This window comes from Varanus komodoensis, unplaced genomic scaffold (assembly GCF_004798865.1).
Source record: "Varanus komodoensis strain SLA01 unplaced genomic scaffold, ASM479886v1 scaffold23, whole genome shotgun sequence".
NCBI lineage: Eukaryota > Metazoa > Chordata > Lepidosauria > Squamata > Varanidae > Varanus > Varanus komodoensis.
This window is the reverse complement of record NW_025335627.1, coordinates 4,110,192-4,124,071: the sequence shown is the minus strand read 5'-3', so window position 1 is coordinate 4,124,071 and position 13,880 is coordinate 4,110,192. Positions and strand designations below refer to the sequence as shown.

The 13,880-nt window shown below is 42.9% G+C and overlaps 1 protein-coding gene across 6 annotated transcripts in view; it reads right to left on the bottom strand.

The window, feature by feature from the left end:
• The window catches only part of COL6A2 (collagen type VI alpha 2 chain), an 82,278-nt gene that overhangs the window by 25,521 nt on the left and 42,877 nt on the right, over positions 1–13,880 (bottom strand). For all 6 annotated transcript variants that reach the window (XM_044431941.1, XM_044431938.1, XM_044431939.1 and 3 more), the window contains 7 exons: positions 12,554–12,616; positions 11,005–11,067; positions 10,535–10,597; positions 9,741–9,791; positions 8,569–8,604; positions 7,870–7,932; positions 249–311 (listed from right to left, as the gene is read on the bottom strand). In XM_044431941.1, coding sequence (XP_044287876.1) covers positions 249–311; positions 7,870–7,932; positions 8,569–8,604; positions 9,741–9,791; positions 10,535–10,597; positions 11,005–11,067; positions 12,554–12,616 — 402 coding nt within the window. The remainder of the gene's footprint in view (positions 1–248; positions 312–7,869; positions 7,933–8,568; positions 8,605–9,740; positions 9,792–10,534; positions 10,598–11,004; positions 11,068–12,553; positions 12,617–13,880) is intronic.

Genomic DNA, 13,880 nt, shown 5'->3' with positions numbered 1-13,880 from the left:
TTAAAATATCAAAGTCCAAAGTTCATGTCAGACTAGTTTTTTTCCTTCACAACAGAGATTGTGCATACCAAACTCATATGATTAAATTATTATTTTTGCCTCCGTTTGCCAATTTTGTTTCATCCCCAAGTAGATGCTCATTTGTGTAATGTGGTGATGTTACACAGCCAGTTAAGTTGTTGAGTGCTAAAGAAAACGAGTGGTGGCAAACATGATATGACATCCAACTTAACACACAGCTACAGTACCTCAGGGCCTGCTGGGCCTGGTGGTCCTCTGCGTCCAGGTTCACCTGGTGGGCCAGGATCAGCCTAAAAAGAAAGAGAAACGTATTTATCTGCTTCTGTGCAAGTGAATGAGACAGGAATTACAAGTCAGATCCTGTAGGCACGATAGGCAAATCTCTAGTTGCTTAGCAAGTCCATCTAGGTTTACTACATCTCTGATATCATCAGTAATGTTGCTGTTTGACAGAATACGAAGTTCTTTCTGTTCCTCATCTCAGTCAAGGAGAAGATGAGGATGACATGTTTGCCAAGCAAATTGCCAGTATTTCAAGGAAGTGCAATGTGGTAATGTTGAGGAACTTATCCAGATACCTTTTGGGAGACAAATTCTGCCAAAAGTGGCCCCTCCAAGAAATTTTTGACATGCATGACAGATAATTTTGTTCTAAAGAAAATGGAGGAAGTAACTAGAGGATCAGCTTTCCTTGCCTTAATACTGACTAATAGCAATGATTTAGTGGATAAGGTGGAAGTGATGGCAATTCTGGGGGAACATGAGCACATCATACTTGAGTTCTTGATTTTAAGGGAAGCAAATTGGAACATTGCCACACACGTACTCTGGATTTTGAGGAAGCCAATTTTAATAAACTCAGGACAATGATAAATAAGGTCCCATGACAAGTGAACCTAAAGAAAAAGGGAATCCAAGAAGAGTAGGAGTTTTGAAAAGGAAATTTAAAGGCTCAGTTACAAACAAGGAATGCTAAAAACAAAAAAGTATTTTTCAGGTGTGTTCACCACAAACAACATGCACACAAAAAATGATGGTTCAATAAGGATGACAAATTGGTAACAAACTATGAAGAAAAAGCTCAAGTGTTCAATTTCAAATTTGGTTCACTCATTCCCCAAAAGCAGGTCTATGAGGTCTCTGGGAGAAATGAAGTACAAACCGAGGGTCAGGACTGAAGCTTGACTGAAACAAGAACACCTATTTTTTTTATTCAAATCTGCCTGATGAACTGCATCTTAAAACAATAAAGGAACTGGCTAAAGAAATCTCAGAACCAATGTCCATTACCTTTGCAAAATCATGGAGGACAGGTAAAATGGAGGAGGACTAATGCTGTCCCCATTTTCAAAAAGGCCAAAAAGGAGGATTCTGGGAGCTACCGACAAAGTTAATCTGACATCAATTCCTTGGAAAATTCTGGAGCAGATAATAAGAGAAGCCAGTCCATAAATACCTTGAAGACATTGGAGTAATTATTAGAAATCAGCATGGATATATCAAGAACAAGTCTTGGCAGACCAATCTGATCTCTTTTCTTATCAGGTAACCTCCCTTGTTGATTGTGGGGATATTGTGGCCATAATAAATCTTGAGTTCAGCAAAGCTTTCAACATAGAGTGCCATAATGTTCTGATCAGACAACTAGCTAAAAGTGAGCTAGATGGAACCACTATCCACAGTTGGCTAAAGAATTGGACTCAGAGAATGCTTCTCAATGGCACCTTCTCACACTGGGAAGAGGAAATGAGTGGGGTACCACAGGGCTCAGTCTTCAACATTTTTATTAAGGATTTGAATGAAGAGGTGCAGGTAATACTGATCAGATTTGCAGATGACACAAAATTGGGCAGGAAGGCAGAAATGAAAGTGATATGGATAAGCTGGAGTGCTAGGCTGAAAGCAACAGAATGAAATGCAATGAAGACAAATGCCAAGTTCACACCTTAGGAAAAGGGAACCAAATGCACAGTTAAAAGATGGGAGATACTTGGTTCAACAATATCACCAACAAGAAGGATCCTAGCATTGTTATAGATCATAAGCTGAATATGAGTCAGCAATGCGATGTGCCTGCAAAAGAAGCTAATGCTATATAGAAGTATCACTTCCAAATCACATGAAGTACTAGCTACCCTTTATTCACTCATCTGGAGTACTATGTCCAGTTCTGGGCACCACAGTTTAAGAAAGATGCAGACAAGCTGGAAAGGGTTCAGTGGAGAGCAACAATGATCTGGGACTGGAGGCAAAGCCCTGTGAGGAGAGATCGAAAGAGCCGGGCATGTATAGCCTCAAGAAGACTGAGGGGGAATATGATAGCACTCTTCAACAACCTGAAAGGTTGTCACAAAGAGGAAAGACAGGATATCTTCTCAATCATCTCAGACTTTAGGATGTGCAATAATGGACTCAAGTTACAGGAAGCCAGATTCCAGCTAGTGATCAGGAAAAATTTATTGACCTTTAAATTAGTACAAAAATGGAACCAGTGACCCAGGGAGGTTGTGATTTCTCCCACACTAGAGGCATTCAAGATGCAACTGGACAGCCATCTGAGTGGGATGGGGTAACTTGGTATCCTGCAACAGCAGGGGGGTGAACCCAATGGCCTCCATGACCCCTTCCCACTCTACTATTCTATGAGTCCTAGAGTGAGCAGGGGGTAGGACTATGAGGCATCTTCCAACTCTAATATTGCATGATTTTATGACAACTGTGGTATTGACTGTTGTGATATGAACGTGAGGTCCAGACAGGAACATCTGAGATATGACAATGGCCTTCTTAATCACAAGCACATGAAGCCGGGCCATAGCACTAGCACAGCCATCACTGCCATGAAGCTAAGGAGCCATTATGTCTGGCAATCCAACACAACGTGTTGCCTGCTTGGCAGCCATCTTGATAATAGCCATAGCTCATGTCTTTGGGAAATACTGCTGAGATGGACTGCAGGCATGACCCAGTGTAGAGTGTTGACTGGGAAGAAGATACAAAAAAAAAAAAAAAAAATCCAGAGTTTAGTCCCAGATTCTCTAACAAAGTGCAGGTGGCGTAGATGGAGTTTAGCGGAACAGTCTTGGTAGGTGCCACAATATGGGTAGGAGTAGACCGGGACTCTTTGGAAGTGTAGGTGGGCACACACCTACCACCATGCATTTAGTGGACATTCTAGGTGCTATAGATAATCTGAAAGACAAAACACAAAATTGGAAGGTCTCTCTTTCAACTGGAAGTGGAGGAAGTGCCTGTTGAAATATTCTATTGATACATTGAAGTAGGCATTTTCAGGCAATCTCCTTCTTGCAGAGGGGTTGTATAGTTTGCAAGGTGACCATCTGAAACTTCTTCGGTAGAATGAAGGAGCTGAGGTCTCTTCAGTCCAGGATTAGTCACAGTCCTCCATCCCACTTTGGTCCCATGAAGTAGCTGAAGAAGAATTCAGGATGAGCATGGGAGGAGGTGGCCTGCTTTATGTCTTTCTTTGACAGCAGTGATTTTCTCTCTTCAAGCAAGGCTGGAGATGGACCTCTACTCCTTATGATACTGAGGAACGGGAGGGCATTGAATTTCATATTGTAACCTCTCTACAACAGACAGAATCCAGGTACCTGAAGTTATTGCTTCCCAAGTGGGAACAGAGAGAGACAAACATTAATAAAAATAAAGGGGAGAAGAATAAGGATCAGCCCAGGGAACTAGTCAGTGCTGCCCCAGATCCTGCTTATAGCACTTCTGCCTATGTTGGTACCTATGAGTGCCATCCTTTTGCCTCAGCTGGGATGGAAAGCCAGGATGAGATGGTCCATCTGCTGAGGCTAAGGGTGTGCTCGGTCTAAACCACTTACATGTTCTTGATGGGGGAGGTTGGTACAGCCTCATCTTCCTTGCCATAGTCTGTAACTTATTGAGTCCATACACTTTTTTGTGTATTGAAGAGCCCATCCTTTCAAATGGGAGTAGGCCTCCTGTGAGAGACCAGACAAACATAGTCTTTGCATCACAGTCTACTTGGTGCCAGGTGGTATTAATCTGCATATGGAAGAAGCACATCACTGCAGACTGGGAGTGCCCCCTGTTGCTTTGGCAGGTGGTCCACAGAGCTCCAGTCTTCTCTCATAGCAAAAGTTGGTGCTTTATCAGCTTTTGGTGCCATGTTGAATCCCAGTGCTGAGGAGGAGTAGATGGACCTCCTCATAACACCGTTAAAAAACAACAACCATTCTTGTAAAACATTCAGCGAGCTTTGGCTATGAAACTGCAAAGAAATGAAATAAATCATGATAATACGATTAGCATACAGGCAGCATCCCTCCTTGTCAATCAGGGTGGGGTGCTCCTGATGCAACAACTGAGTTCAGTTTCAGATGTTGAAAAAGGAAGTTCACATCCTTCTCCTTTTCCTGCACCCTATACATGCTCTTCAGCCTTTTCCATACCAGTTCCATCATAGATAGGGCTTTCCATGTTTGCTGGATATTTTGCAGGATCCTGAGGGTCTGTCTAAGTTTCAGGGAGTAACCTCATTGAACTGTCTCCAGGATCCAATGACCTGAGAAGAGCTGCTTCCAGACCACTTGAATGGCTATCGACCAGACCCACAACCGGAAGGCATCAAGAGTAGCATCTGCCAAGAACACTGCTGCAAAGGCTGTTTGTCTGGTGAAGCCAGGGGCTTCTTTGCTGTGAGAGAAGGTGTCGACCTTCATGAAGCTTGCCTGAGCCACTATGGTGGCTGCTGTAGCCATCCTCATTGCAGAGACTCTGGCCTTGAAGGATTTGCAAAAGACTGTATCTGCTCATCTGCCATGCTGCTCAAAGGAAGCTCATCCTGCTCAGAAGTCTGGAGGGTTCTAGACATGAGGGCTGCTCACAGGTCCCTACAGTCGACCGTAGGGACTGCCAGCTCCTTCATTACTTCTTTCTGCAGGTGATGGGATTTTATGAAGTGGTGACTGGCTGGCTGTCTCAACTCCTTGTGCAGAGTTTCCATCAGGGTAAAGCCAGGGAAGTGGAGGATGAGAAGGAGGTGTTGCTGAGAAGACCACTGCTGCTCCTGTTCACTTTGTACTGCCTTGCAAGGTCGAGGGGAGGTCCTCCTGGTCCTGAAGTTCCAGAATGTTCAGACAGCTGGCAATCAGGTTCTTGAAGGCCTCTAGAGAGAAAAGGTGCCTTTGGGCTGCCCCCACTTTTGAGTTCCTCCCCTTCAGATAGTTCTCCTTCCTTGGATCTGAGGGGGAGGCATTTCCAGGGTCCTATCAGACCAGGCATCAAAGTAATAGGAAGGGAATGGTGAGATTTTCCCCTTCTTTCTCTTCTTCCCTCTCCTAGGCCCCTTTGAACCACATTTCTGAGGGAAGTCTGAACTGGACCTTCCTCTGAGGGATCAGTGAGAGAACCCCCTCCCCCCCCCTTTTCCATCTATGTCTGCTTCCCTTCCCTGGTGGCCAGGTATCCTGGCAGGAGGGGAGCACCCTGAGGAAGATTGAAAGCAATTCCATCTTCCTCTGCTGGAGGATGAGGAGGAATTAGGGTGCCTGTCCCTGGCACTCCCTCTCCCTGGAGCAGTTTCTGCCAGAGCATGCAGGGAGGGATTCTCCCCCAGGGAAGCTTGCAGATGCCCTCCTTACCTGGTCAATGGATTATCTAGAGGTCTCAAGTAAGGCTCCTCTTTTTGATTCTGAAGCCCTATAGTAGTTTGGAAACAGTAAGGGGATAGGACCTCTGGGTGGCACCTACTAAAGACCTGAAATTGAAACCACGCCAGGTGTTAGTTGTAATGAGGGGTGGTGGGGCTTTGCCTCAAGGGAGAAGCAATTTAGGGGCCTTGGATAGGGTCTCCTGAGTGAATCCCTTGCTTCTGGCCTAGCCCTGTTGTCATATGAGTTCACCTGGTTTTGTAGGCCAGGAGTCGTCTTCCTGGAGTGCTGACCAAGGATGCCCTGCTCATTGTGGCCTGTGACAATCAATGCCTGGTCTGCAAGGCAATGGTGCCTCCCAAGCGCTAGGCCACCTGTGTGACAGTGGGCAAAGCACCTGGACAGGACCTCAACATGGGGCATGTGGTCTCATTTTCTCCCTGGGATAATGCTCAGAGGCCTCCAGAGTGCATATCCATGTTCTGCTGGGGAGGCAACATATGGGTTTGTGTTTCTCACGCCTGTGAGTGGCAGTTGCAGCTGCTCATGTGGTGGATCTTCTTTGGCCCAGCTGCCAAAGACTTTCCTGTTGTCACCATAACTTTGCTCTGGCTCCTTGTTGGGATGGGGCCTTCACCAGGTGATGCCATGCTCTTGACTTTACTTCTATCTTCTCTCTCTCATCCTCTCTCCCTGCTCTTTTTTCTTTTCTTGTTGCTTTCATAGTCTTGCATTGATGACTCTGTAGTGGTCAGTACCAGTTCATGCTCTTTTGGGTGCCATTTCTTCATTGCCAAAGAGTCTGCTAACTTCTGCTAATTGGTCCTCTTGTCCAAGTGCTTCAACTTTTTAAGTGTCAGGGTTTGCCCTGTGGTTGACTATGGCAACCAGCCCATGGTTAGGACATTCATCTCTGGAGGCATGGCTTGAGGCAAGAAAGGATCCTCAGGAATTGAAGGGTGGGCTAGCTCTGGCAATTTGGTGGTCTATTCCACTTGCATTGCACTGAAGGTGGTTAGACGCGATGTTTTCTAGCTTGCTTCATAAAGGCTTGGCAGTGTGGGCATTGGTTGACCACATGTCCAGGGAGAACAAGCAGAGGAAGCACATTTGCGGAGGGAAACCTTCGATGTCATTGGTCAATGACAGAGATTGAAGTAAAAAGAAAAGAGGCAAGAGGGTATTGGAAACCGTAAGGGAAAATGACATTTCCTTTTTATGAAAGAATGGAAGTACAAGAAAGGGTAATGGTTGAGTAAATTGTTGGAAGGAGAAGGTCAAAATGGGTTGAGGCAAAAAGCAAAGAAAGAAGCACAAAGGAGGAGGGAAAAAACACTCCCCCCCCACCAAAAAAAACCTCACTGAAAGGAAGTTGAAGAAGATCTTGGGGAACAGTCAGAAACTCCTCCCATATACTACAAGCACCAGAATGGGGAAGGGGTTCAGAGTCCATATGTGTGATGCACAGAGACCATGAAGAAAAGAAGTATGGTCAGAAGGGTCTTACTTGTGATATGAAAATGGAAACAAAAACACTAAAAGATCCACTTAGAGGGACCTTTGGCCAAGTTTGTGGAAAATAAATCTAACAAATATATAAATAGAACATTGAGAACCCTGAGGCAGTTCTAAATACCATGTTTGCTGTGGAAAACACCAACATTACACTAAAGTTGTTCTCAGCAAACATATGAAATATGGGTATCATACACATGGACACTCATCTTAAGAACAATAGTGAACAGATCTAGGAAACTGGGCTACCACATGTTATCCGGTGCTTAGAGATGTGGATACACATTTCTGGGATGCCTACACATTATCTGTTCATCCAGTCCTGCTATTTCCAACAGTAATTATAATATTTTGAGCTATCCTAAGATTAGATAGGATAATATATCTGGCCTAAAGTAAATTGAATAACCTGTGGAAGGTAGGGGTTCTCCCACTGTCTCCCTGAAACATCAGCCAAAAAACATGAAGAATGGAAGTGAAATAGATTGGGAAATAGCTTTATTGTCTTCTGGGCTCACAAAATGAGCTTTTTATATAATAGGATGGCATATAAAAGCTTTTAATAAATAAATAAAAATAGATCCAGCAAGTTTAGATTGTGAATTATTTTTTTTATTAATTTTTAAGTTAGTTAAATAAGAAAAAAAGAGAAAGAAAAAGGATTGTGGAATAGTACAAAGAGTTTACTTACAGGTTCACCTTTTACTCCTTTCGATCCCGGAGGGCCTTTTGGTCCAAAGTCACCTCGTGTACCCTATTTTCAAAAAGGGTTGAAGGAGTAAGGAATTTTTTTTTCATTTTTCATTACAGCATGGCTATTTCTTTCTACCACCCTATGTCTCTGCATTATTTCCTTAAGGTTTTAATTGGATAAAACTATACTAGTGATGCTGCGGGTGAAAACTAAGCTGAAACCATGTTGCAAACCACCCAGAGAGCTTTGACTATGAGGTGGTATAGAAATAAATTAATATTTAATTTATATAAACTATATTTATATAATATGAATATTATGTTATAAATAAAATAGATTAAATATATACATAAAATATTCTAATTGTAACAGTGTGGAAAGTAAAAGGGACAGTACTTAAGCAAACTAGAAAGTGAAAAGTCATTGTGCAGACAGAATAGTCTATGTTAATACTGGATTAGCACACATCATAGCAGCACAAGGAATCCTCGCATTAAGCTACGTGCATGATTTAATCAGCATATGATAACTGAACAACGTGCCATGGCTTTAAAGTTGTTCACATGAGAGCAACAGTGTGAATATCTAAGAAATTCTCTTCCTAACAGAGGTTTATCAACAGAACATTAAAATTCAGGACATAACTGGTTATGAGATTTGTTAGCAAAAGCAGACCCATTGATGATCATACTCTACCTCTGGTCCTTGGACCCCCTTCTCCCCTTTCTCACCCTGAAAATAGAGAGAAGCTCATCAGTCTTTATTATGCTCCTGTCAAGAGTTTGCCCACACACAACATGGAAGAGGATGTTCTAAGGCAAGGAGGGTGTGTGGTTAACAAGGTATCCAGAAAAGCTCAGCACAGGTAATTTCCATAGGATCGAGAGACCAGGTGATATTGGTGATCATTGCTTCCTTGGCTTCTAGACTGGGCCAGAATGGATGTCTTGTTCACATCCATATAGCCCTTTGCTTGTAATAACATGCAAGGTGGAATTAAGGCATTTCCTCACTGAGAGTAAGGCATATTCTCTCAGGGACTCTCCAAGACTGAGGTTTTCATAAGTTATAATTGTAACCATCTTTTACAGTGATGTGGCTTTCAATATTCCATATATTAGCAAAATTAACAAGTACTCATTCATTTTTAATACAGCTATTAGCATATTCTTCCATATCAGGCACCTTAGCTTACCCAGTCCTCAAAGCTTAAGAACACATAAAAGTAGCAAAATCACCAGCATTATTATATTATTGTAAGCCATCCAGAGACGACAGTGATGGACGGCCTATAAATGTCCTAAATAAATAAATAAGATCAAAATTTGAAATCCTTTGAAAAAGTCTTTAATAAGGTCAACCAAATAGATTGAAAAACAACATGAAAGTCCCAGCACACTGCTGCTGTAGCTCCAGCCCTAAGCAACATGTTAGCGAAACAAAGAGATCTATGTTGAAAGATGCTCCAAGGAAAGAGTACACACAGCAATCTGTGATGCTACCACCAAAGACTTCTCCATGCACCCCAGATGCGTGAGCGTTGCACCAAGATGATATTGCTACAACCGAGTTTTAGTTGGGCCAGATAAGATGTGCAGAGTGTTGAGGAAGAGGTGTGCCCCCGAGGAAGAGGGCACGCCTCTTCCCCAACACCTCCACTGCTGCTCGCTTGCTTACTCAGTCTCCACTTCAGTGCTTGGGATTGCATACAAAATGTCTATTTGGCACTCGAGACCACACCCCTGTCCATGGTTTACACAGAAAACATTCATGGCTCCGCTTGCCAGTTCACCATCCTGCTTCATTTGCTATGGAGCCTTTACATGTGAGGCTTCTTAGCATAAATACGTTACATGAACAAAACATACCAGCAGTCCTCTGGGACCAGGGTAGTTAAAGCCAGGTCTTCCTCGATCACCCTATGATTATGAAAAGAAAAAAGAAATGAAAAAAAGAAAAGAAAATCAAAGCAGGATTACCGAAAGAAAGAGCAGCTTTCAAGAAGCTCGTTTTGTACCCTTCTATAGTCCTGCAAAGCACAGCTGTATGCTATACCTTTTAGGGTTAATAAACACTCACGAGCCAGTGGTACACTGAACAGTTACAGGATTCCTAATTTCACTGACAGGAAAGGGGAGATGATGGAGCTCATTTACAAGTCTGTTGCTTCTGCAGCAAATGCTCATAAGCCTCTGAACTCCATTGCCACTGTATCCGGTGCCCTACATTTGATCTAGACAGCAGGTTCGATTGCGTAGATTTAGCACCGGGGCAGAAGAGGGAAGAAAACTGGGTGATTACTGCAAACCCCGTAATGTTGTAGCCCCAGCACCTTTCTTTCCTTTCCCCTCTCTGAGGACCACTAGCCATGGACAGTGGAGAAACTGCACTGACTATGAAGGTGGGAGGAGCTCTGTCTTCAGAATATGAAGGCTGAATCTTCAGGCTTGGTCTCAGGAAAGTCCTATGGTTTTTCCAGATGTGATTGGGAAAGCCACAGAATTGTGTCCTAAGTGATTAACTGTACCTTTTTACAAATACTAAGAATCTTAAAAATAAGACTGTGTTGGCCCTGCTGGATCAGGACAACATCAGGGTGTAAAATACAACAGTAACCCTGTCTTAACTTTATTCTTTTCCTTACCTTGGTTATATGACTTACCTTTGGTCCTGAAGGTCCTGGGTCACCCCTTACACCTGTATCACCAGGATCTCCCCGTGAGCCCTGTAGGAGTGTTACAGAAAACAACAACAAAAAGGAGTTGAGGATACATGGTTCTGCACAAACATTAGGACTAGCACTGTCATGGTGCTTTCATATGGTTTCTGTATTACATTTTTCCCCATAAAGACTCATGAAAAGGAAGAAGTACTGTCTCATTGCACCCCCCCCCCCACAGCTTTCATTTACAGCCCATTTATGGTGCCCAACATCTTCACATACAATTGGACACGTTCATACAGCTGAATTGGTCTCTGTAGCAAAGGGAAAGAACCCGAAGTTAAACATTGACTGACAGTGAATTATTTGGGGTGATGAAAGTTATCGTCTCCTGCCACCCGCCTGGGAAAGCAGCAACACAGAGAGCAAGTTGATGTCCATATGCTGAAGATGAGCTTGGATAAACTTACAGTTTTTCCTGGTTCTCCCACACCACCTTGGGAACCCCTTGGGCCAGGCAATCCTCGCTCTCCCTGTGAAACACATACAAGGGGGAGAAATCAGTTATTTTTCTCATCAGAAATCTAAGACTTATCAAGATCCCATGCGTAAATGCTACCAGGTCATTACAGGTGTAAAATAAAGCATATTACTCCAATTAATTTAGCACTATGTTGGGGAAATAGTGTGAAATGACCTATCTCTTAACATTAGAATTGGTTACTTTGTTCTTACACTATCAACTTCGTGAAAGATGGAGCTGAATTCACGGGTTAATGTGTATTGAGTGTGCAGTCACCTTTTTCCTCAGATGCATGTGGACATGGCAGATGATGCTAAACCCAGACAAGGGAGAATGAATAATTTTTTTTGGACCATTATTGATTAATATGGAGGGAAAGAAGCACCTGTCACTGATGGGATTCAATATCTCATTATCTATTAGTTTTGCAGTCTTGAACTGCTCTTGAGTCCATTGCTGTGCCTATAGAATCCTAGGCTTTAGCAGTGACCAGATCTGGCTCCTGTCAACAATAGTGTATCACCATGGAGCAACCAGTTTGATTTTTTTTGCCTTTGTAACTTTTAAGCTATGCTTCCATAGAACACTCTATATGACTATCAAAGACTCTCTGCTAGCCTCCAGATTTTCCGACTCTATGATCACGAATCACTGCTTCTTTGCTACTGCTGGAAAGACAGCCTCGCATATCCATGGACCTGGCTCCAGAGAAGCCTTTGGTACAAGGTTGCTACAACCTTTCGAAAGAAGCTCCAAAGTGGTACAGAAGCATCTGCAGAGGATAACACAACACAGAGGAAAATCTACAGATCTTCCCTGTTCTGTTTCAGTTATCTAGATTGCTAAGAGTTGGCAGCAGGGGTTGGGCTTCTTCCTATCTCTGTCTTACCCTCATGCTTGACTTCTGTGTTCAGGAAAAAATTGAGCTCCAGTTTGCAAGCTCTGAACTGTGGAGATGGTTTAATAGTTTCACATAATTTAACATTCACTAACAACAAAGTCATGGGCAAGTAACAATCTTGCCATCTGCTTTAAATGGAATTCAAAGCTTTTAGCAGGGCAGAGCGAACCCTCTGCTGCAAGTTTCAGACTGGGAAGGTCAGCTGATCAAAACCAGGAGGACTGTGCTGTAGCCCTTCTGACCTATCTGCCACAGCTGCCTTCGGGCTTGCAAAGAACCTGCAGTTCTGTACTTGGTTTTCAGCACTTATTTAGGGCTGCACACTGTACCAGGTGTGGCCACCAGGTTGCCTCACTAGGAATTAGGGGAAAGTCCACCAGTTTATTTCATGTCTATACTGCCCAATAGGCAAGACTCTCTGGGTGGTTGGTTTGACACACCTGCAATTTAGACTTGGAAATGAGACAGTGGCAGGATTGTTTGAGAGTGATGTTATAGGATAGATTCCCTAGGCAGCTCTTGCAGGAGAAGAGAATGTAGCATCTACAGAGGTCAAACCAAGAGCATTTGCTGTGTTTCCATCATTCTTTCCTACCTGTCCTCCTTTGTTTCCAACTTCTCCTGGTAGTCCTCTTTGTCCTTCAGAGCCAGGATCTCCCTATGAATAAAGAAATTGTTATTAGATATTAACTGCCTTCCATCGAATATTAGGAAGTTCCTTCTTTCTTGTGCAGTAGCAAGGTATGTGAGAGAAAGGGGAATACTAGCTATAGTGGAATCTGTCCCTCTAGAATTCATGGACTTTCTCTCGTGCTTGGCCTGTTCTTGGAAAGCAAGCTCAAAGGAAGTCCAGAAACGCTCATGGATCTTAAGCTTGTACAACAGGCCACCTCCTTCTGTGTCAGGTGCATTCTTGGCAAGCCCCATGCAACCAACCTTCTTCTGCCTGAGACAGAAGAGGGATGCAGCTAGAGGTTGCATGGGGCTCAATTTCTGGTGAATCCCCCATGAAACACTGGATGCATTCACCAGGAATTTGGACTCAGAGGCATTCCAAAACAGATCAGAGAGTGGGGAGCCAAACCCAGTGAATCCAATGTATTCGCCCCCCTACCTAATCCTTCCCGATTCCTCACACATCCCTAAAGATATGTTTTGACTATTTTAGCTGATTTGATCTGTTTTAGATGATTACATATTAACAAAAGGTTAAACAATTCCATATGCTTCTTTAGGAGCTTTTCTGAGAACTGGAATAAAAGACAAATAACGAGGATTAAATAAAGAGTAGTAAAGAGGGGTTTTAATTGTCTAGATATACAATTAGACAATTGTATATCTAGGCAATTCCATGAGTGCTGGATCAACCCCAGGGTCTATTTTATCCAGCATTCTGTTCTCACAGAGCCCACCAGCTGCCCATAGGAATCCCTCAGCAGCACCTTTCCACCTGCATTCCTTAGCGCCTGGTATACATAGGCACACTTACTCTTGATACTGGAGGTAGCATAGTTCTCAGGATGAGAACGTATGACATGGCATAGCCACATCCATAAATTTGTCCAAACAGGTGGCCATTGCTCTATCTTGCACCAGTGAACTGCATTTAACAGTGCTCTTTGTGAAACTCTTCTGTAAATCTGTCCTGAATCTCCTGCTGTTCACCTTCATTTGATGACCCTTTTCTTTTCTTTTCTTTTCTTTTCTTTTCTTTTCTTTTCTTTTCTTTTCTTTTCTTTTCTTAACTTCTTTTATAACTTCTTTTATATCATTTATATATATATATATATATATATAATTTATTTTATATTATTAATTTTAATTTTATATTGTTATTTTTGTATTGTATTGTATTTTATTGTGTTGTAAGCTGCCCCGAGGCTTTGGCAAGGGGCGGCATAGAAATGTTCTAGTAATAATAA